The 23461-nt window shown below is 51.4% G+C and overlaps 1 protein-coding gene across 1 annotated transcript; it reads left to right on the top strand.

Moving 5' to 3' along the window:
• Positions 1-6058: 6058 nt before the first annotated feature.
• On the top strand, positions 6059-20762 carry SHKBP1 (SH3KBP1 binding protein 1; the record flags this gene model as incomplete). The annotated part of the gene is made up of 16 exons (XM_081872525.1): positions 6059-6188; positions 6404-6457; positions 7803-7848; positions 9060-9133; positions 10012-10070; positions 10345-10425; positions 11215-11385; positions 12383-12473; positions 12839-13029; positions 13804-13919; positions 15297-15384; positions 15974-16090; positions 17785-17955; positions 18857-19012; positions 19118-19214; positions 20468-20762. Exons 1-16 carry the CDS (start codon positions 6115-6117, stop codon positions 20760-20762), a joined length of 1881 nt encoding a protein of 626 aa, XP_081728651.1. The 5' UTR covers positions 6059-6114.
• Between the last annotated feature and the right edge of the window lie 2699 nt (positions 20763-23461).

Below are 23461 nucleotides of genomic sequence, written 5' to 3'. Positions count from 1 at the left end.
ATTTTATATATGTATCTTGAGGTTCAAAAGTCAGAAAATGTCCTTGTAATTCAACTCCACCCCCCTTTGTCAGCCCCACTCCCCCCCAGCAGTCTATATCCTTTGAAAGAGACATCACTTTGAAACTTTGGTGTCTTCTGTTGTGGTGGCGAAGTCTTTCATTGGATCTGTAATAACACACTTGTAGAAGTGATATCCTGTAAGGGCAGGGTGGACTTAAAAGACACAGTTAAAATAATAATAAAACACACACACACACACACAATGACCTATGAGGAACCAAAATAAATAAATGCTAAGACACAGAATTTTAAGAAATCTAAAGTAACAATGAAAATAAAAGAGTGTTTCTTGATGTGACCATATCGGCTAGAATGTTAACAGCAAAATACTGGGAAATGACTTAATACCAAGAAAAAATGAATGGCAATTTAAAGTTGTGCAAGTACCTTGAACTAGCCAAAATGACAGAATTAATAAGAAATGCTCAGGCAAAAGGTAAACAAATACCATTCCACAAACAATGTTTGGTTGTGCTTCGATTAGCTTCATAGACATCATGGAAAAACGGATTAAATAAATGAAAACAGATTATTTGTAACTTAAAAAGTGTCAAAGCCACGAAGAGATGGAAGTCACTAATACAGCAGGGATTTCACAGAACAGAAAGAAAGTTAATACAGCAGGGATTTCACAGAACAGAAAGAAAGTTGTTGTGGGAGAAAAAAGGGACAAACAAAAGTTGTTGTGGGAGAAAAAAGGGACAAACACTTTGTTATCGGGGTTCACATATCCTGTTAAAAGGGAAAATTATTTCATGTGAGAAGCCTATCAGGAAATGCTGTTCCTAAAATGCACACAAACAAAGTCTGTGATTTAAATCCCATTGAGAGGTGGAATTCTTTGATATTTACCTGTGAAAAGAATTTGGCATGTTAAGATTTCAAACTTGGGACACATTAAGGGTGATTTCTCTCAATGGTTCCAAGTTTTACATAAACCTCCTCTCCCCAAGGGTGATTTCTCTCAATGGTTCCAAGTTTTACATAAACCTCCTCTCCCCCCCCTCCTTCCTCTCTCTCTCTCTCTCCTTTTCCTATCTTTTTTTTTTTTTTTTTTAAAGCTGATCTAGTCTCTGTGCATGTGCGGAGTTCATGTCTCAGCAAATCTTTTTACTATTGAAATGTTGCATCTTTTGGCAAAATTAGAATTTAAATAAGGGAAGGGTAAGGAGTAGATTTTAAAAGAGGGTTAGATTTAAAACAAAAAAGAGAAACTCAGCAATTGAAGTATTCACCAACAAAAGCTAGCAATTTCAGCCCAAGCAAAGCGACTGCTTCCTTTATGTACAGGAAAGGGCTAATATCCCTCTGGCCATTCGCGGAACAATGCCGCGTCCTTATATATGGGAAAATGGCCAGAGAGTCAGAATTCATAGGAATTTTTATTTTATTTATTATTATTTTTTAACATTCTAAGTTTTCGGCCTTACCATTTGCAGACAAAATTTTTCCTGCCCCTTTATTTACAGGATTGGTCAAGGCCCATATGTATTTGTCTGATTTTTAAATAGTAGACAAAATGATAAACACTGTAATCACTCAAATGCTTGATATTACCAGTTGTGCTTCAAAACATCACAGCTTCACCTCTCACCTTTTAAAACTAGAGAGCAAAGCTAGGCTGAATTTCAACTCCATCACCACACCAGAATTTAAGAATTACCCTGCGATGCTTGCGGACACATGTCCTTCCACACAGCCACAAATTGGGAGAGTTGAAAGGGACCCTGGGGTCATCTAGTCCAACCCTCCAAAATATAGGGTTCACAGCAAGATTTCACAGCAAGATTTGTACTACACACACATTCTTATGTATACAGGCACTACTGGGGAAGAGAGCACAATCAGTGCTCCTATCATGTACTAAGGAAGAGGAAAATAAAAATTCCTAACTTTATACAGAACCCTTTAGCAGATCTTGAGATTAGTTTGAGTTTACTTCCTTAGACATGCAAGTTCCTTAGAGTGCAAGTTCCTAGACAAATGATCTTTAAAGAAAGATTGAAGTGAACATTTTCTTAAGATAGGGAGAGGATCTCTTATAAAGCATAGTTAAAACAGCCATAGATTTGATTTAAAGGGAATACAAAAGTGACAATTTTAAGCCTAATCTATGCCCCCCCCCTTTTGCAGTTTCCTTTAAAGGAAGCTTACTCGGAAGTAAATTTACCTGGCACAGAAGAAGAGAAAAAGGAAAAAAAACCTGAGAGAGACAGAATGAAACAAGGGGGGGCATTTTCTAAGAAAAGAGGCCTGATATCAGGAGCCTTACAATAACTCTTCTGTCCTACCAAATCAAAGTTAAAACTGGACTCAGATATTTTCTTAGAAGAAAGACCATACTTTCATAGGCATGTGCTTCATGAAATAAATACACTGCATTTTAGCTTGAGAGAGCAGTGGTGCTCACCTACGCTTTTGCAGCAGAAACATCTAATTCACATTAGAAACATTCACATTCCAGAAACATTAGAAACATTCACATTCCAAAATAGACTGTAGACTCACAATCTGAAAAGTTGCGGCAGAGCACGAGGTGGGGTAAACATTTGCACCTTTCATTCTCATTTTGTCTTATTTAGGACTGATAAGGTCCAGCATGGCTTCCTTAAAAATTAAATTTTGAAGCAAGCTTGCAGTTTAAACTATGCGCGCTTAAGAAAGGCAGTCTGTCAGAGACAGAAGGAACAGACAACACACATAACAGACGACATGTAAACACACATATTCTCATATATGTATTAACACACAACACACATAACAGACAACATGTAAACATATATACTCTCATCCTTTAGTTGGTTATTGCAAGGAGTTGGGCTGCTTCCTTTAGCTTCATTAAGTGAAATTAGTAGGAAGGTCCCACATGGTTTTAAGAGCCTCCTTGCCTCTTCAAACACCACCAGTTAACCAGCCGGCCAACGCAATTCGGGCTTGGCGGAGGCGGTGCTGGCAGGCCAGATTTCAGAACAGAGGTTCTCTAATTTTGCTTCGATAATAATTTGTGGCCAGGAATCGTCTTCCAATACGTGATGACAAATTGGAGAGGAGAGTCAGGGTCCTTCTGAGACTGAGATGGCTTTCTAGAAGCCTTCTTCCCAGAGTGAGCCCGCTCGCGTTTGGAAGCCTGGGTACCCATTTTATGTTTTACGCGTGTCTAGACAGAAAGAGGGAAGAGAAAGGGTGGTAAGGATTGGTATATCTAGGAGATTGATATACTTAATACGGGATTTATAGTAAAGAGGGGTCTTTAGTCGCTTGGCAACTTCCTTAGAGGGTTTTTAAAGAGCTCTAGCTATCCGGTATTCCTTCCTATTTCCTTAGTCAATAACCTGGGGTCCTTTTCCACTCTGCCGATCCCGCCCAATTCCTCATGGGCTATCCCTCCTGGCAACCTCCTACCTATCGTCAATCTCAGGAAAAGGGGCCCTACTGAACGCCCGCGCCATGCGGTGCCAGATCGGGTGATCCCTGGATAGAGTTTTGAACCGAAAATCCCCCTTGCTTTTGGAAGCGGGCTCACGCACGATACACGTGTTACGTGGCACCGACCAGTGCGGCTGGGATTGATACAGAAAGCAAGACCCCTTCCTGCCCCCTAGGAAGGACGCTCGGGAAGTTCGGAAAAAGAACTCCAACCCCTTGCTTTCAACTGGGATACCCGTTGCGGAGAGTCGGCTGTCTTTCCAAGCCGGGTCTCTCCGTCTTACTTTCGGACTCCCAATTGGTGCGGCTGGCTGGAGGGTTTTTAGAGAAAGAGATAGAGCTCAGAACCCCCCTTTCAGGTCGAGCAGCAGTCCACGGTCTCTCTCACCAATTGGACCAAGAGACAGGCGAGAAGGAGCGATAGAGAGGAGGGCAGAGAATTCAGTTGCCAGGAGATTTCCACCCCTTTCCCACCAGTGCACTGGATTTTTCCTTTTCCTTATACTCACGTGTCTTCTATGATGATAAGCCGGCTGGATCCCTCTTTGCTCCCCGGCTGAACTCCTGGGGCTTTTGATTACCGCCCGGAAGATGGCCGGGGGTCCAAAGGATCTTCCCAGGCAAAATGGCCTGGTGCCGGCTGAAGATTTCGGGGCCCCCGGTCAGCAACGCGGGAGAACCGCATGCCCCACGTGGGGCGCCAACTGTTACGGCAAAAATCTGGGTGCGAGGCTACTCTGCCACCCAGCTCATCGGACTAAGTCCGTGGGTCCCTGCGGAGGAAAATGAGCTCAGCCGGAGACAGGAGCAAACTGCAGAAGATCCAAGTTTATTGCGCAACAGGTTCAAGGCGAGATTGAACAGTGAGAAAGGGGTGACATGAGTTTTTGAAACTCCCTCCATGTCCCAGAATACAGTGCAAAACACGTCATGAATACATCACAGAAAGGTGGGGTTACACAGATCAGCAGTTCAGTAAGGTAGGGGTTGCACAGATTAACATATGGAGGAGGGAGGGGGGAATATGCAGAGCTGGAGATATGCACAGATAAACACTTCCTGGGGATGAAAAGACAATGGTCTCAAATATGCATAGTCTGCCACCTGACATTGTCTGGAGGAAAGGCTGATCAGAACAATTTGAAAGGATTAAGGTCTTGACACTTTGCTTGAGGGATTATGCTGGACAGGGGAGATGTGATGGAGTCCTAGAGTAATTGAGCAAACTGGCACGCTGATTTTCTATGAATTTTATAGATTTTAGTCCCTTTTGACAATTGGAAATAAATTGATATATTGTAGCGAAGAAGAAGGTGAAGAAGACATGCCCCCCCCCCTTCCGTAACACAGCCATGATAGTTAGGGGGTGTTGTAAACAAAATCTGCCCTTATTCCTGTAATAGGAATTTTATGGTCTTAGATATATGGTAATGTTCATAAGTGTACCACCCAAGCACATACATAGATCAGCACAGGGAGGCCAACCTGGAACCATTTTGATTCCTAAACTGAGCAAATGTTTTCTCTGCAAGGTCAAAATGGAAAAGCCTCCCCATTGTCTTTTCCTTCACAAATCCTGTCTTAAGGGTATGTCTGTGTTTGAATGGGGTGTGAGCCTGTGACCTGGGCCAGGAACTAAGTATTTATCACTACAAAAGACTGGCCAGGCTCCCCAGGCAATCCAATCAAGGAACCTGCCAGACAGGAGATAAACAACAACAGGAGAAAAACAATCTTCAAATTTCTGTTTTAGACCGCCTTTTCTGTGATGGATCTGAGGGTGGCCTTGGGTTACACCCCTCCTTTCTGTGAGGTTTCTGGGGCTGGTCTTGGTCTCCAGGGCGGCCATGGCCAAAGTCTTTCTGAGGCCTGGCGCGCCCTCTTTCTGGGTCCCTCCTCTCTCCTGCCGGCGAGGGGCGCGCCCTCTTGCCACAGGTCCAGGCAGGCCAGGCCCCCGGGCTGCGGGCTGGTGTCCTCGTTGCCTGTCCCAGGGAGCCCTCGGGCGGATCCCGCCGCTCACAAGCCAGATGGGCGCCACGTCGGGACCTCGGGGCCCGGAGCCCGGGACCTTGACTCCCGGCTAGAGTGTATCTAGGCCCTTCCCCTCCCCCCCCGGAGGCCCCTCGCCCCTCCCTCCGAGGGGAGGCCCCCTGCCCTGCCCTCGACCTTTGGCCCCCGGGCCCGCGACCCTTGACCCCGACCCGCCCCTCTAACCCAATGGAGACGCCGAGCAGGCGGGCCCTCCAGCCCGACGCCCAACCCAAGCCAAGGAAGCCCCAAGCGACGCGGCCAATAGCGAGGCGGGACGAGCCGGCCTATCAGCGGAGGCGAGCGCCGTTTGTTTACGCCAAGGGCTCCGCCCCGAGGAACCGCACCCAACCGCCTGTCCGCCCGTGGCCAATGGCGAGAGAGGGAGGGCGGGCTCCCCCGCCACAGCGAGCCAATGGGCGGCGAGGACGCGTTCCGGCCAATGGGTTCCGGAGGAGGGCGGGGTCTCTGCGGTGGGAGGCGGGACTGGAGCGGCCCTGCGTCCAATGGCGTCGCGGCGGAGGCGGAGCAGCGCGCGGAAGCGGCCCTGAGCCCGGAAGGAAGCCGGTCGCGGCTCCGGCGGCGGCGGCGGCGGGCGATGGCGGCGGCGGCGGCGGCGAGTCGAGCGGGCGGCGGGGCGGAGCTCGTGCAGCTGAACGTGGGCGGCCGGAGGCGAGTGGGGGGGGGTCGGCGTCGCCATGGAGACCGCCCTGGCCACGCCCCCTTGGGGAGGGGAGGGGAGGGGAGGGGGCCCGCGAAAGGCAGCCAAGGCGCTAGTCCTCAGGGCAGCCGCCTTCCGGCCGGGGAGGCGGGGCCCTTCCTTCTGCCCGGCCGGCCGGCGCTCACGGCCCTCCCTCCTCCTCCCCCTCCTCCTCCTTTTTCTGCAGGTTCAGCACCTCCCGCCAGACCCTCACCTGGATCCCGGATTCCTTCTTTTCCAGGTGCCCAGGAGGGGGGAGGGGTCGGGGAGAAGAGCCCCTAAGATCCTCTTTGAGCATTCACACCCCTAATTCGAAGAGTGGCCGGGGAAACCCAGCCGGATGGGCCGGGTAATAATAATAATAAAAAATTATTATTATTATTATTATTATTATTATTACTACTACTATTATTCCACCCATCCGGCTGGGTTTCCCCAGCTACTCTGGGCAGCACCCAACAGATTAAAAACAGAATAAAACATCAGTCATTAAAAACTTCCCTGAACAGGGCTGCCTTCAGATGTCTTTTAAAAGTCTGGTAGTTGTTTATCTCCTTGACATCTGATGGGAGGGTGTTCCACAGAGCAGGTGCCACCACCAAGAAGGCCCTCTGCCTGGTTCCCTATAGCTTTGCTTCTTGCAATGAGGGAACCACCAGAAGGCCCTCGGAGCTGGACCTCAGTGACTTCCTTCAGGTATACTTTCAAGACCGGTGTTATGTGGTCTCAGCGGACACTCCCAGTCACCAGTCTAGCTGCCACATTTTGGATTAATTTTTAGTTTCCAGGTCACCGTCAAAGGTAGCCCCACGTAGAGCACATTGCAGTAGTCCAAGCAGGAGATAACCAGAGCATGCATCACTCTGGCCAAACAGTCTGCGGGCAGGAAGGGTCTCATTCTGCATACCAGATGGAGCTGGGAGACAGCTACCCTGGACACCGAATGGACCTGCGCCTCCATGGACAGCTGTGAGTCCAAAATGACTCCCAGGCTGCGCAAATTGGTTCTTCAGGGGCACAGTTGCCCCATTCAGGACCAGGGAGTCCCCCACACTGGTTGTTGGAGGCTGCCTGTCTTCAGCATCACTGGTCAGAAGGATGGGTCACAGGTATTACTTAAAAACTAATAAATTAAGGTGTAGCCCCATTGGAGGTATTTCTTGTCCTCTTGCGTGATGTGTGTGTTTGTGTAGCCCCACATGGAGCCCCATCTGCTGTGGTCCTTGAGGAAGGGGGAAGCCCTGGGGCCCCCTGCCCAGGGAATGCTGGCTGGGCTGCCGGGCGTCTCTCCCCTGGACTTGGAGGCCTCCTCAAGCATTTCAGGGGGAGGGTTGTTGCTGGGAGGAGGCTCAGGATGCTCGGCCCCCAAGAGCCCCATTTCCTGGGTTGCCCTGCAGAGCTGCCTCTGAGCAGCCAAGGGTCTCCCTGGTGAGAGGAGAGGCCGCATGTCCAGTGGCGGCAGGGGAAGCCAGCCTGACTTGTCCCCCTGGGCCACCTTGAGCACAGGCCTTCAGGGTGGCTCTGCCTCTCCAGCCTCGCTTGTCCTGATTCAGCAGCAGCCTCGCCTGCATCTGTTTGACTTGCAGCCTCCTCAGCGGACGGATCTCCACCTTGAAGGATGAAACGGGGGCGGTGAGTGGCTCTGAGCTCCTTTTCTTTGCTCTGTTCATGGAGAGCGGGATGAGGGTGGCACAGAGGGTGGCAGGAGGGGGTAGCTAACCTGGTGCCCTCTTGGACTGCACCTCCCATCCTCCCTGACCCCCCTAGCAAGGGGCTGATGGGAGCTGGAGTCCAATATAGAACCTTAAGGAGAGTCTGCCACCTTCCAAGGGAGTCTGTCTCTCTGTCAGATGGCTCTTGCCATCAGAAAGTTCTTCCTAATGTCTGGAGGCCCCACGTTCCCTGTCTGTGCTGTGAGAAATTAAGTGAAATGAACACCCAGCACATCTGCAGAGTCACATCTGCCTAAATGGGGAGAATGAGACTTTTCCCCCAAGAGGTTCTCTGGGCTTCGTTCCTGTGGAGCTTGTCTCAAGGCAGCGTTTTCCAAGACGGGTGCAAGCGTAAACAAGTTTTGATTGGTGGAACTGGCACTACTACAGATGCCACATTGGTAAGAACTCAATCTTTTAGTGTGGCAACACTATGGAACTCCCTGCCTATTGGCAAGCATGATGATTGTCTTTTTGGCACCTGCTAAAAATATTTTTGTTTAGACCATCCTGTTCAGATGCTTAGAAAGTTGATGTGAGTTTTGATCTCTTTTTAGTCTATTGTTAGATTCAGGTAGGTAGCCGTGTTGGTCTGACACAGTCGAAATAAATAAAAAAATGCCCAGTAGCACCTTAGTTGGTCTCTAAGGTGCTACTGGACTTTTTTAAAAAAAAAATTATTCTATAAGTTAGTTTAACTTTTTGAATGTCTTAAATGATTGTTGCTCATTTTTCTCAGTGATACTTTTATTATTTTATTTTTTGGAAAACTACTTTGAGGTTCTTTTGACAATCCATTGGTATATAATTATTATGAAATAAATACATAAATTATAAGCTGACTTTGGCAGCAGCGGATGCCAGCTGGGATGGTGCTCTCCCTTTGCAGCACACAAACTGTGTTTTTCTGTCTGCTACTCTGGCCTTCATTCCCCTTCTCGCATCAGACTCTTTGAGCAGCTTCTCTTCCCAGGGCTGCAGTCGCATTGCGTGCTTCAAAACATCAAATGGGGCTTAGTTAGCAGCTGTGGCGTGGCAGGCAAATCACTTGGCTCGGCTTTTTTGAGACACACTGCAAGCTGCCTTGGTGCAAGTCTTCAGCCAAACCCCCCCCTGTCTCTTTCCTCCTAGATCTTCATCGACCGAGACCCCGATATCTTTGCCCCCATCCTCAACTTCCTCCGGACCAAAGAGCTTGACATCAGGTGCGGTGGGAAGACCTCAGCAGCCTCTCTAGGCTGGGCATGGAGCTGGGGGGCGGAGGGGGGGTCTGTGTTGGTGCTCTGCTGTTCTAGCACTTTCTTCTGAGATTCCTTGGGAGGCTGGTTGTGCCAGATCAGGTCCAGCTTCCTTTTCTCACAGTGGCTGACCAGATTATTGGAGGCGAATTTTCCCTGGTGGCAGATGACAGAACCATGAGACTGATGTAAAATACTCAAACAAGAGTTTTATTACGGCTACACAAGCAACAAACACGAAGCATGTGGATCTTCTCTTTCTCAGGCAGTTGCAAAGTGCAACTTCTTCTCTCTTTATTCACATCACCAGCTGTGCCTAATTAGCCGGGAAAACCATACCCAGAACTCGTGGAAAATGTCCTTAAAGTTACCTGCACCCTTTCCCTGTTTTGTGACGAATGATACCGAACACAAATGCTGCTTTTGGAAAACCCACAAGTGAAATCTGAGCCCTCTCCTCCTCCATGAATTTGTCCAGTCCTCTTGTAAAGCCATCCAGGCTGGTGGCCAGCAGTTCCACAGTTTAACTCTGCTGTGTGAAGAAGGACTTCCTTTTCTCTGTCCTGAAATTCACAGCCTTCAGCTTCGCTGCATCTTCAAGAGTTCTAGAGTTAGGAGAGACGGAGAACAACTTCTCTGTCCCCACTTTTTCCAGGCCATGCATAATCTTTTAAACCTCTGTCTTGCCATCTCTTTCTTGTCAGTTCTCTAAACAAAAAATTACGAATGCTTCAACCTTTCTTGCTAGCCCTCAGTTTCCCTCTGGCCTTTTTGGCGGGTGGGTGTCTGCCATGCAGACTTGGGGGGGTGAGGCTCCCTGGTGACCTTTCGTTTTCTGCCCCCAGGAGGACCAACGTTTCACTGCTCCTGCACGAAGCACAGTTCTACGGGATCACACCGCTAGGTATGCACAAAGGGGGATCCGACTTGCCTGGGCAGCATGTGGTTTGTTGTTGTTTTTGCAAAGTCTGAATTTTGGGGGTGGGGGGGCTTGCACCGTGTTGTGGTCCCAAATAGTTGGTGCCTTTGTGATTTGTCTCTGCTCTCCCTGCTTAAATGTTCTGTTCCAGCCCCCCCCCAGCCCCCGCTGCAGGGAGGGCAAGGGGCCTCGGTGCCCCCCAGGGTCAAAGGCCACGGTGGGCTGATCTGATCCTCTTCCTTGCTTCCCGTGTGTCTAGTGCGCCGCCTGCAGTTGCATGAGGAGCTGGAGCGCTCGTCCTGCGGGAGTGTCCTTTTCAACGGCTACCTGCCGCCACCAGGTAGGAGGCAGGGCACACCTGGGGAAGGGAGGGGGAGCTTTGTGGGACTTTGGATTTACTTACTTATTCCATAAAATTTGCACACCACTTGATTGATCAGTAACCCTCAAAGCAGTTTATGAAAGGATAAAACAACGTTATCAAGTAAAATCTACAATACTTGGCCAACTCCCAAGAGACTGCGACCTACTCACAAAATTAAAAACTGGCAGTGAACTTCTTTGGGGGGATCCAGTGATCCATCACAGACGTCCAGTGATCTGTCAGTAGATCACAATCTACCTGTTGGACGTGCCTGCTTTAAAATATACAAAGCAGATTAAAACTTTCATGGACTCTCTAAGCGCCTGGGCAGGCGTGTCTAAATAATGATTTTAGCAAGTGCCCGAAAGAGTGTCTGCCTGACGTCAAGGGGCAGGGAGTTCCAAAGTGCAGGTCCTGCCAGACTAAGAGATTGATTTCTTATAAACACGGAACAGTTCTGCCAGTTTAAGTGGTCAGGTGGGCACAAGAGGGCTGAGGAGATCCTGCAGGTAAACTGGTCCTAAGTGCTTAAGGGCTTTATGCACTAATACCAACACCTTGAGCAGCCCACGGCAAATGGGCAACCAGCGCTGACGCCTGAGCACCAAAGGCAGGATATTCTGGCCAGGCCTCCCTCGTGCTGCAGTAATTTGGGCTGGGGGTGGAGGTCCTGGTGCCCATGACTAAGGCTGGGGTGGCTCTGCCTCTCCCCCCCCCCACCTCGCCCTCTTGCTCAGCCATCCTCGCCCCTCCTCTCCTTCCCAGTCTTCCCTGCCAAACGGAGGAACCGCCACAGTGTCACGGGAGCACAGCTGGCGGCCCGCGCGGGGAACTTCTCGGAGCGGGGCCTGGTGCGCCGGAGCAACACCATGCCCCCCAACCTGGGGAATGCAGGGCTCCTGGGGCGGCTGCTGGAGGAAAGGGCCTCAGCCACAGGTACGTGCCACTCCAGGGAGATGGGGGAAGAAGGTGCAGGGGCTGCCAGCAAGAGGGAGTTTGGGTCTGAGTCTCAGATACTGTGGGGGGGTCTCCCTTGCCCCACCCTCTCTGCTGTCAAACGGGGGCAGCAGTAACAACAACTAGGGAGCTGCACACCTCCCATGTTCCCATTTTCGGGGTCAGTGATTCCCCGAGTGGATCACATGGTCCCATGAGGGGCAGTGTAGTGTAGTGGTTAAGAGTGGTGGACTCGTAATCTGGTGAACCAGGTTCACGTCTCCGCTCCTCCACCTGCAGCTGCTGGGTGACCTTGGGCCAGTCATACTTCTCTGAAGTCTCTCAGCTCCACTCACCTCACAGAGTGTTTGTTGTGGGGGAGGAAGGGAAAGGAGATTGTGAGCCGCTTTGAGACTCCTTAGGGTGGTGATAAAGTGGGATATCAAATCCAAACTCCTCTCCAAACTCTACAAAGTATATACTTGTCGATCTATCCCATATGGGGATAATCCCAGTGTCCTCTAGTGGCTGGAAGCCAACAGAGCATCTCTAGCTAAAAAAACTGTTCCAATGATGGAGGAAGTCAAAGAGAGAGGTGTGCTGCGTGCCTTGTCCTTTTGTTACCTGGACAGGTAAGGTCACATCCACCTCTAGTCACATGCAAGAGGAAGGATGTCCCAGCCAGGAGGAAACAGGAAGTTTTTGACTGGCTGGACCAAACATTCCCCCGCATGTCCACTCTAGGAAAGCAAGGAATGTTGTACTTGACTGCTACTTGTAGGTATCACATCCCACATGCATCCCAAATGGGGCTTCTTTATCCCCTGGGATGTGACCAGGCGAGGCTGGGGAGCTGGCGGCCTGTGGCGATCCCAGTTCCCCTTTTCCACTGGCCCCGGGTGCCAGAAGGGGGATGTCCCACAAGGGAACAGCCAGGAAGGGGAGGGGGCCTTGCTCAGTGTCTCTCTTTTTATGTCGTCCCCCCCCTTTCCTCCAGGAGGGACGGGTGACCCTGGCGTGGTGCGTCTGGTGTGTGGGCACCACAACTGGATTGCGGTGGCCTTTGCTCAATTCTTCGTCTGCTACCGGTGAGTGACCCTCCTGGGCATGGGGAGGCAAACTAAGGCCCAAGGGTCAGATCCGGCCCACGGACGGTCCAGGTATCAGCATGTTTTTACTTGAGTAGAATGTGCCCTTTTATTTAAAACACATCTCTGGGTTATTTGTGGGGCATAGGAATTTGTTCATTTCCCCCCCAAAAATATAGTCCGGCCCCCCACAAGGTCTGAGGGACAGTGGACCGGCCCCCTGCTGAAAAAGTTTGCTGACCCCTGCTCTTGGGCCTCCCCAGCCCAGAGGTTCAGCTGGATGCTCCGGGGTCCAAGAGCCCCCTCCTTCGCTCCCTCCCTCCCAGCCCCCCACCCCCTGCCTGACAGCTCTCTCTGCCCCCTAGGATGAAAGAGACATCTGGCTGGCAGCTGGCTTTCTGCAGCCCCCGGCTGGACTGGGTCATTGAGCGGTTGGCGCTGAACGCCCGGGTGCTCGGGGGCTCCCTGGGAGACAGCGACAAGATGGTGGCGGCCGCCTCCTGCAGCGAGATCCTCCTCTGGGCTCTGCAGCCCGACGGGAATGGCACAGAGATTGGTGAGGCCTGGCAGCCCCTGCGGGGGTCGCTTCAGGGCGGAACCAGGCAGCCTCCAGTTGGGGGAGCTCATAGGCACTGGCCTTGCCCAGGGCCAAGTGGAATGGCCCCTCCGAGGCACACTCAGATCCAGCCTCAGGGAGTTTCAGCCCCCAAGCCCTGCTGCCCCCTGGCATTGTCCCAGCCCCAAGCCCAGTGAGCTCCCAGTTATGGGGTCTAGCAGCTGATGTGGGGATAGCCACTACATTAGATGTCTCCCCCCTCCCAGGCTGGATATTGATAAATTATTTTAATATCATTTTCATTTAGACCATAACATGCTGTAAATTTTATGGAAATGGTTTAATATTGGAAGATAAATTGTAAACAGATCAGAACATTGGCAGGATTATTGTAGTAACCGGCAGTTTCATAAGAGTATATATTTAAAGTAGGTGAATAAAGGTTTCTGTTTGATTTATCGTGTCCTCAATTTTGCCTGGGGAGGGGGCATCAGGAAGGTGTTCGTCCTCTCATTGATACATGTCTCTTCGAAATTTCCTTTCTTGCAGTGCCTCCCTTTATTGCTTCCCACAAACACTGTTCTCCCATGAGACCTTTAAAAGGGGGCTGGGCAGGTCTGTAGGGGCCCCAAAGGCTACTCCTCCTGCCTCTGGAGGTTGGGGGGAGGCCCCCCTTGTGCCTTTCATGCCCCACTTTGGGACTTCCCCTTTGGCCCTCTTCTCCTGGTCCGATCCGACGGGGATGTTCCTCAGACCCTCTCTCTTTCCCTCTAGGTGTCTTCCACCTGGGAGTCCCCGTGGAGGGTCTGTTCTTCGTGGGCAGCCAGCTCATCGCCACCAGCCACACGGGGAAGATTGGCGTCTGGAACGCAGTCACCAAACACTGGCAGGTGGGCAGGCAGCCCGGCGCCCGGTCTCTGGGTGAAGGGTGGCGGGTGGCAGGGGCTGCAGCTGCAGACTTCCTCTCCTGGAAGCCACCTCCAGAGCTTGTCGGCAGCATCTGGTCGGGGGAGCAAAAGGTGGTTGCTGGGAGGTGGGGGGGGGGGGAGCGCAGAACAGAGCCAAGGGTCTCGGGGTCTTGGCTCCTCTTGAGTACCATGTGCAGTTTCTGGGGTGACCCTAAACAGGTCAAGTCTCCCTCCCCCAAAAAAGTGTCTATTGATATATTTATTTTGTGAATTGTTCCCCATGGCTTTTCCTATGGGAATGTTCAGGGAGGCAGGAGAGGATATATTGTTTATTAATATCCTTCCTAACTTGTGCTAGCAAGTTTCTTTACTTTGCAGAGTTTACATTCCCCTTTTTACATGCACAGCAGATGGCTGGTTGCAGGCTCGTGTAAGCCTCTCTCTATTTTACAATTCAGTCTGTCTCAGGTTGAACTGCACGTTCCTGATAAATTCCTTTGAATCCCTCTTAAAATAATAAAGAGTCCACAACCTTATTCAAAGTCAATAAAAGAAGTTTACTCACATCAGTTCACAGTTGGATTCCTGAAGGCAGACTTATTACAAATATGTACATGTGGATCAACCCCATATGAGGGAATAATCCCAGTGCTTCTGAGAGCTAGCAGAGCAGTCCTAGCTAAAAGCTGGTCAAACGTAGAAGGGATTCAAAAAGAGGGAGGTGTGCTGCGTGACACATCCTTTTGTTACCTGAGCAGGTGAGGTCACTCCCACCTGTAGTCACATGCAAAAGGAAAGATGCTCCAGGCCAGGAGGAACAGGAAGTTTTGACTGGCTGAACCAAACATTCCCTCGCATGTCTTCTCTAGCATTGCAAGGAATGTTATACTTGACTGCCTCTCATGGATCACACCCCACATTTCCCTCACCTCATCCACAGCCTCACAGGTGCATCATTGTGGCTGTCCTCCTCTGGCTTCCCATTTGCTGTCCTCAAAATAGAACCAGAGAATCGAAAAGTGGAAAGGGAACCCAAGGGAAACCTAGACCAACCCTCTGCAATGCAAGGATTGCAGCTAGAACACCCACGAGAGAGGGCCACTCAACCTCTCTTTCAAGCCCGTCCCCTTCCCAGGTTGTCCGTTCCACTGTCAAATGGATCTTCCCAAAGTTTGTCCTAAGATTTAGTCTGAAACTCCTTTCTTGCAACTGGAAGCCATTAGTTCAGGTCTTGCCCCCTGGGGCAGCAAGAAACAAGCCTTTCAGATATTTGGAGAGGGCTATGAGCTTGCCGCCTGCCGCCTGTTCACCTCCCAGTTCTTTTTCTGACCACTCTCCCCCTCCCTCCGGCCCCCACAGACTCAGGACATGGTCCCCATCAACAGCTACGACGCGGCCGGCTCCTTCTTGCTCCTGGGGTGCAACAACGGGTCCATCTACTATGTAGGTGAGTGACGGGGAGGAGGCTCCTTGGCACGGAGGTCTCCTCCAGCCCTTTCCAGGGCCAACGGGGAGCCCGTGCTTTCTGCGTGGAGGGAAAAGCGAGGGCCAGGCAGACAGGGCAACCAAACTCCACGCGGTTTCTCCTCTCCGCCGAGACCACGTAAGACCGGTCTTGAAAGACCTACATTGGCTCCCAGGACGTTTCCAAGCACAATTCAAAGTGTTGGTGCTGACCTTGAAAGCCCTAAACGGCCTCGGTCCAGTATACCTGAAGGAGTGTCTCCACCCCCATCATTCAGCCCGGACACTGAGGTCCAGCTCCGAGGGCCTTCTGGCGGTTCCCTCACTATGAGAAGCCAAGTTACAGGGACCCAGGCAGAGGGCCTTCTCGGTGGTGGCGCCCGCCCTGTGGAACATTCTCCCATCAGATGTCAAAGAAACTAACAACTATCCACCTTTTAGAAGACATCTGAAGGCAGCCCTGTTTAGGGAAGCTTTTAATGACTGATGTTTTAATGTATTTTTAATTTTTTGTTGGAAGCCGCCGAGAGTGGCGAGGTATAAATAATATTTTTTTATTATTGTCCGCTTAGATGTTCAGAAGTTCCCGCTGCGCATGAAGGACAACGACCTCCTGGTGACGGAGCTCTATCGTGATCCCTCGGAGGATGCCATCACCGCCCTCAGTGTCTACCTGACGCCCAAGAGCAGTAAGGGCCTCTCCTCCTCCTCCTCCTCCTCCTCCTCCTCCTCCTCCTCCTCCTCCTCCGTGCCGGCCCATCTCTGCCTTCCGAGCTGGGCAAGGGGGGTCTGGGCAGCTAGCCCTTCTGCCCCTTCTCTACTTGCTTCAGCAATGTAGCCCTCCCCGGGGGCCGTCTAGTCCAACCCCCTGCAGTGCAAGAATCTCAGATAGATCGTGTGTGACAGGTGCCCATCCAGCCTCTGCTTAAAAACCTCAATGGAAGGAGCGCCTGCCACCTCCTCTTCCCAAACAGCTCCGGCTGTCAGGAAGTTCTTCCTAAAGTTTGGTCAGATTGGACCATGTAGCCCCTGGGGTTCCCCTCCAACTCTGCGGTTCTGTGGCTCCATGACTCTGGAATCTCCTTTATTGCCCTTTGAATCTGTTGGTTTGTAATGACCAATTAGGTTCTTTTCATCTGTTTAGGTCTTTAACGTAGATGAGACCCAGTACACTCTAGGAAGGCACAAGTAAACCTCAGACAACCAATATTGGATTTTCTCTGTAATATTGCTTTATTGATTCACAAGTAATTCACATGTCAAGACAAGGAATATGGACTCAACCAGACATCTATTCATGCACCTTTCATACTCACCACTCTTCACTCTTCTCTGAATAGATCAGGTTCAGTAAGAGCCACGGGGGACACAAACAAGAGTGCTGTCAAATGTCTGGCACACAACTTAGGCTGGAGGGCTTTGCCATATATACACCTCATTGTTCATCTGATGCTTGGCATTACACAACTCCTTACTCCTTGTTTTTGGCATCTCACATCCTTGTCCTTGGCATCTTCTCACAACTCTTATCTTACCAGCTCCAAGGGCCTTCTGGCGGTTCCCTCATTGCGAGGTTACAGGGAACCAGACAGAGGGCCTTCTTGGTTGTGGTGCCTGCCCTGTGGAACGCCCTCCCATCAGATGTCCAGGAAATAAGCGGCTATCCTATTTTTAAAAGACATCTGAAGGCAGCCCTGTTTAGGGAAGTTTTTAATATTTAATGCTGTATTGTTTTTAGCACTTGATTGGGACCCGCCAAGAGTGGCTGGGGAAACTCAACCAGATGGGTGGGGTATAAATAAGAAATTATTATTTTTGTTGTTGTTGTTATACCTCGAAGGTCGTGTTGTGTCGCCCATCTCCATGCCTCCTTGTATGTGCTGTTCTTGTACCGTTCCCAGCACACACTGTTTTTGCCAAAACATCACGATGTCTTCCACATTCCATTAGGGCTTTTACAACACAGTTCACGGACAGTTCCCTGACAGTTCCAAGACTTCACATCCATTTTGCGGTGTTCTTCAGCCATCTTTTGGCCCATACAAACCATACCATTCGTCACAGGTTCGAGTCCTGCCCTCCAGAGCAGGAGGATGCAATCTTCTTCTGTGTACAGCCCTTCAGATATTTGAAGATGGCTCTCCTGTCATCTCTCAGTCTCCCCTTTTCCAGGCTAAGCATCCCCAGCGCCCTTAGCTGTTCCTCCAAGCCCTCCCTGCATTGTGTCCTGGAGAGGACCTGTCCTGGGTCCGCTGCCCCACTCCATCCAGCAAAGCCCCCCAATCGCAGTCTGGTGGGGATCCCCCTCCGGGTCCCCATCACCCAGGGGCCACAGTCAACCATGAAGTTTGGGTGACCCCGGGGGCAATTCCTTGTCTCCCAGGCAACAGTGGTAACTGGATTGAGATAGCCTATGGCACCAGCTCCGGCACGGTCCGCGTCATCGTCCAGCACCCGGAGACGGTCAGCTCGGGGCCCCAGCTCTTCCAGACCTTTGCCGTCCACCGCAGCCCCGTCACCAAGGTGATGCTCTCCGAGAGACACCTCATCTCAGGTACTGGGGAGGGGAGAGCGCGGCCCCAGGGGTGAGGAAAGGTGGCTGTTTAGCTTAGGCAAAAGGAGAGGAAGAGGCAAGCAGATGGAAGGGTCAAAAACAGGTTGGCAAGGTTTACCAGCCAGGGGCCAGATCACTCCCACAGAGATCGTCTGTGGGCCAGACTGGCACAGCGCAACTCGGAAATCACATCTGCACATGCCCAGACTCCGGAAATCGCGCCTGCGCAGGTGCAATTTATATAGTCTGGACATGCGCAGATGTGATTTTTGGTATCTGCCCCACCCTCCGGCCCTAGGAGTCCTCATAAGGCAGCTGTGCCTGGAGGAAGAACTGTGAGGGGAGAGACTCCATCGTGCAAGGCCTCCTTCCACCTGCCTTGCCCCACTCTCTGCTTCTCAATGTGTATTGTATTGTTTCATGTACTGTGACTTGCCGTTGTTTTATCGATTACAGTTTAGATATTATTGTAACTGTTGAGTGGATTTCTCTTTAACTTTTATATGTTATATTATTTTATACTATTCTAATTGACTGTTGAATGTTACTTTTTTGATGTAGGCTGCCTATTTTAAAGTTATGTTTTATGATCACATTTTTGTATTGCATTAGATTGTTATAAGATGTGCATTTTTTGTTTTTTGAGTGTTGTAAGATAGAAAGGCGGTAGACAAATTAAAAATGATGATGGTATCTGCGCATGCACAGATGTGATTTCGGGCATCGCTCGGTGAGTCCCTGCATCGCGTTGCACCAGTTTAGCGCAGCACGTGGGGGACTCGCCGAGTGGGCAGCTCGGTTTGGGGGCTGCTCGTGGGCCAGTAAAACGGTCTTTGTGGACCCCATCTGGCCCATGGGCCGCACGCTCCTCCCCCCACCGCCTCTCCTCTCTCCTCCCCAGTCTGCGCTGACAACAACCACGTCCGCACGTGGACCGTGACCCGCTTCCGTGGCATGATCTCCACACAGCCCGGCTCCACTCCGCTGGCCTCCTTCAAGATCCTCGCCCTGGAGTCGGTGGACGGGCACGGAGGCTGCAGCGCCGGCACCGACATTGGCAAGTGGGGGCTAGCTGGGGGGAGGGAGGGTTGGTTGGGCCCCCCGGGGAGCACCCCGCCATCGCTTTGCCAGGCCTGTGACCCCCCTCCCCTCTCTCTTGCAGGCCCCTTTGGGGAACGGGACGACCAGCAGGTCTTCCTCCAGAGGGTGGTACCAGACGCCAGCAAGCTCTACGTGCGACTCTCCTCCACGGGCAAGAGGTGGGTCAGGGGAAGCCCTCCTTGGCGCAGCAGCGCGGAGATAACCTGCGGAACTCCCTCCCCCAGGAGGCAGGGACTAAGCAGAGTGGCTTGGGAAGGGGGCCGGACAGATTCACCGAGGAGGAGAGGGCTATCGAGGGCCACTTGCCAGGACGGCTCTGTTCTGCCCTCCACGGTCGGAGGCAGTGATGCTTCTGAATCGCAGTTGCTGCAAAACACAGGGGGGGAGAGGGATACTCGTGCTCAGATCCCATGAGACTGTGGGATCCCATGAGTACTCCCTGGTCCTGAATGGGGTAGCTGTGCCCCGAAGGGCCAGGTGCGCAGCCTGGGAGTCATTTTGGACCCACAGCTGTCCATGGAGCTGCAGGTCAATTCTCTGTCCAGGGCAGCTGTCTACCAGCTCCACCTGGTATGCAGGCTAAGACCCTCCCAGCCCGCAGACTGTCTCGCCAGAGTGGTGCATGCTCAGGTTATCTCCCGCTTGGACTACTTCCATGCGCTCTATGTGGGGCTCCCTTTGAAGGTGACCCAGAAACTGCAGCTAGTCCAGAATGTGGTAGCCAGACTGGGGACTGGGAGCAGACAGTCTTGAAAGACCTACGTTGGCTCCCAGGATGTTTCCAAGCACAATTCAAAGCGTTGGTGCTGACCTTGAAAGACCTAAACGGCCCCAAAGGTCCAGTATATCTGAAGGAGCGTCTCCACCTCCATCATTCTGCTCAGAAACTGAGGTCCAGCTCCGAGGGCCTTCTGGCGGGTCCCTCATTGCGAAAAGGGAGGTTACAGGGAACCAGGCAGAGGGCCTTCTCGGTGGTGGCGCCCACCCTGTGGAATGCCCTCCCATCAGATGTCAAGGAAATAAACAACTATCTGACTGACATTTAGAAGACATCTGAAGGCAGCCCTGTTTAGGGAAGTTTTAAATGACTTGTTTTAATGTATTTTTAACCTTCTGTTGGAAGCCACCCAGAGTGGCTGGGGAAACCCAGCTAGATGGATGGGGTATAAATAAATTATTATTATTATTATTATTATTATTATTATTATTATTATTATTATTATTATTACGGTCCTCTGGTTGGTCTCTGTGAGAACAGGATGCTGGCCTAGATGAGCCAGGCTCTTCCTCTGTTCTTGTGGAGCCTCCAGGTCCAGAGGCAGTCTACCTGTATTCCTAGCTTCTCAGGCTGGACTGGATGGGCCCCCTTTGTCCCTGACCCCCTCCTTCTCTTCCCCCCTGCCCTCCGCAGGATCTGCGAGGTGCGCTCTGTCGACGGGTCCCCCATCACGGCCTTCGCGGTGCAGGAGTGCGAGGGCTCCAGCCGCATCGGCTCCCGCCCCCGCCGCTACCTCTTCACCGGCCACACCAATGGCAGCCTGCAGATGTGGGACCTCACCACCGCCATGGAGGTGGTGGGCCAGCCGGCAGGTGAGCCAGGCAGGGCGGGGGGCAGCGGGGCTGGTCGTCCCCCCGCAGGAGGGCACACTGGCCCAGGAGCTGCCTTGGTGCCTGTCCCAGGCAGCAGCCATGTGCGGTGGAATTAACTGAAGAGCCACGTGGGGGTCTGGAGGCCGCAGGGAGGCCGGGTGCCGTGGCCGGATTCTGGCAGGCAGCACAGAGCACTTCTGGCTCTCTCTTGCTTCCTTACTGGGCAGTCACTTTTCTCGTAGAGTTTGAAGAGTCCCCCAGGGGTCATCTGGCCCAACCCCTTGCAATGCAAGGAGCACAGCTCTAGAATCCCTCACAGGCGGCCGCCCAACTTCCAAGGAGAGTCCACCATGCCCGGGGGCACACGCAGCCCCCGGAATGGGGCAGACCTCTCCGGGCATCTTCCTGATGAAGCGCAGCCGGGGACATTCACAAATCAGTCCCGGTGCGCACCAGCGACACATATCAAAAGACGTGCGCATGCTCGCTCAGCAGAGTATAGCAGAAACAAACGTGGAGCGTGAACGTAGCATTCTAAGGGATTTATTAAGCAACGTATACAAGACCAAGCAAGCATGGTGTCCTCTCAGAAAAGTACAGCACAGCGGAAGAGAGATAAGAGGAGGCGTCACTCCGACCAAAGACCCTCGTGCAGCCGAGGGGGGCAGCCTTTGCTTCCAGCCTCCTGCGCCACCATGGGGAGGAGCGCAGGGCTGGCCTCTGAGCCCTCCTCTTCCTCCTGCCCACCCCCCAAACGCTTGCACCTCCCTCCCCAAGTGACCTCCAGTCCTCTCAGGGTCTCCTTGCCCCCTTCTCCCCCGGCGCTGGGCGCTTTTCTCCCCAGCGAGGGATTTTGCACAGGTCTGCAGCAGCATCCATGGGGGGACCCTTCTCCTCCTCCGTGGGGAAGGCCCAGGGGGTGGGGGTGGCTGTTGTCTCCCTCCCTCCCCCCCCCCCATTGACAAGCCAAAGCTCAATAATGCCTCTCTTTTGTATCAGTCTGAGACTGGCCATGCAATAAAATGTGGAAGGCTGCCTCTGTGGGTATCTTGGGGGGGGGCAGGAGAAAGGAAGAAGAAATAAAAGAAAAAGAAGGAATTCCAGCTTCAGAATACCTCCTTGTTTATTGTTACATTCATAGCAGGCAGAGGGCCTTCTCGGTGGTGTCGCCCTCCCACCAGATGTCAAGGAAATAAACAACTGTCTGACTTTTAGAAGACCTCTGAAGGCAGCCCTGTTTAAGGAAGTTCTTATGTTGGATGTTTTATCATGTTTTTAATATTCTGTTGGGAGCCGCCCAGAGTGGCTGGGGAGGCTCAGCCAGATGGGTGGGGTATAAGCAATAAATTATTATCCTTATTTTATTATACCCCAAGCAGCTGTCCCCCAAGGTCACCCATGTGGGGCAGGATGAGAGGGGCAGAAGGACACTCAGAGCTGAATGGGGTGTCTGGAGTGGGAAGAATCATAGAATAGAATCATAGAATCATAGAGTTGGAAGAGACCACAAGGGCCATCGAGTCCAACCCCCTGCCAAGCAGGAAACACCATCAGAGCACTCCTGACATGTGGTTGTCAAGCCTCTGCTTAAAGACCTCCAAAGAAGGAGACTCCACCACACTCCTTGGCAGCAAATTCCACTGTTGAACAGCTCTTACTGTCAGGAAGTTCTTCCTAATGTTTCAGTGGAATCTTCTTTCTTGTAGTTTGGATCCATTGCTCCGTGTCCGCTTCTCTGGAGCAGCAGAAAACAACCTTTCTCCCTCCTCTATGTGACATCCTTTGATATATTTGAACATGGCTATCATATCACCCCTTAACCTCCTCTTCTCCAGGCTAAACATGCCCAGCTCCCTTAGCCGTTCCTCATAAGGCATCGTTTCCAGGCCTTTGACCATTTTGGTTGCCCAAAATGAGCACAAGCCCCTTCGGGGTTAGCGGGGAAATCCAGGGAGAAAAGGCTGGAGGCCTCCTCCACACAGTGCAGGGATGGGTGGATGGATGATGAATGAATGAATGAATGAATCTTTATTTGTGTTAGCCATCAGCCATAGCAATAAAACAATACGATATACAAAGAATAGAAATAGGAAGTCAGTAATATCAAGTAATATCCTGTAATAATATCAAGTAATGTCCTGTAATAATATCAAGTAATATCCTGTAATAATATCAAGTAATATCCTGTAATAATATCAAGTAATATCCTGCCCACCTAGCAGTTCGAAAGCACGTCAAAGTGCAAGTAGATAAATAGGTTCTGCTCCGGCAGGAAGGTAAATGGCGTTTCCGTGCGCTGCTCTGGTTCGCCAGAAGCGGCTTAGTCCTGCTGGCCACATGACCCGGAAGCTGTGCGCCGGCTCCCTTGGCCAGTAAAGTGAGATGAGCGCCGCAACCCCAGAGTCAGCCACGACTGAACCTAACGGTCAGAGGTCCCTTTACCTTTAATATCAAATACATTTTGGGGTTTTGAATCAGCAGTCAAATAGTGGCTCTTATTCTAATTGCCCCAGCTAAAAACCTGGCAGCCTTTGCTGTCAGCTGCTCATCTTGATCTGCCAAGAGAAAGGACCCTGGGGCAGTGGCTGGGCGACCCGGAATGGGCAATAAAAGAGGGGTGATGACCTCATTCCTCAAGTCTTTATCAAGAGGGCAGGCCAGAAGGGCACGTGCCACCCATTTGGACAGGGACATAAGCGTTTTTCGTGTGGAATCTGTTGGAATCGTCCCCCAAGTCCAGCCAAGGGCAAGACATTCAATCTTGCAAGAGTAAAAGCACATCTATATTTTAGGATTGCTCAGTTATGCAGACAGG

Source organism: Podarcis erhardii, assembly GCF_964252035.2.
Source record: "Podarcis erhardii genome assembly, chromosome: 7".
Classification (NCBI taxonomy): domain Eukaryota; kingdom Metazoa; phylum Chordata; class Lepidosauria; order Squamata; family Lacertidae; genus Podarcis; species Podarcis erhardii.
This window is presented reverse-complemented; position numbering and strand designations above follow the sequence as displayed.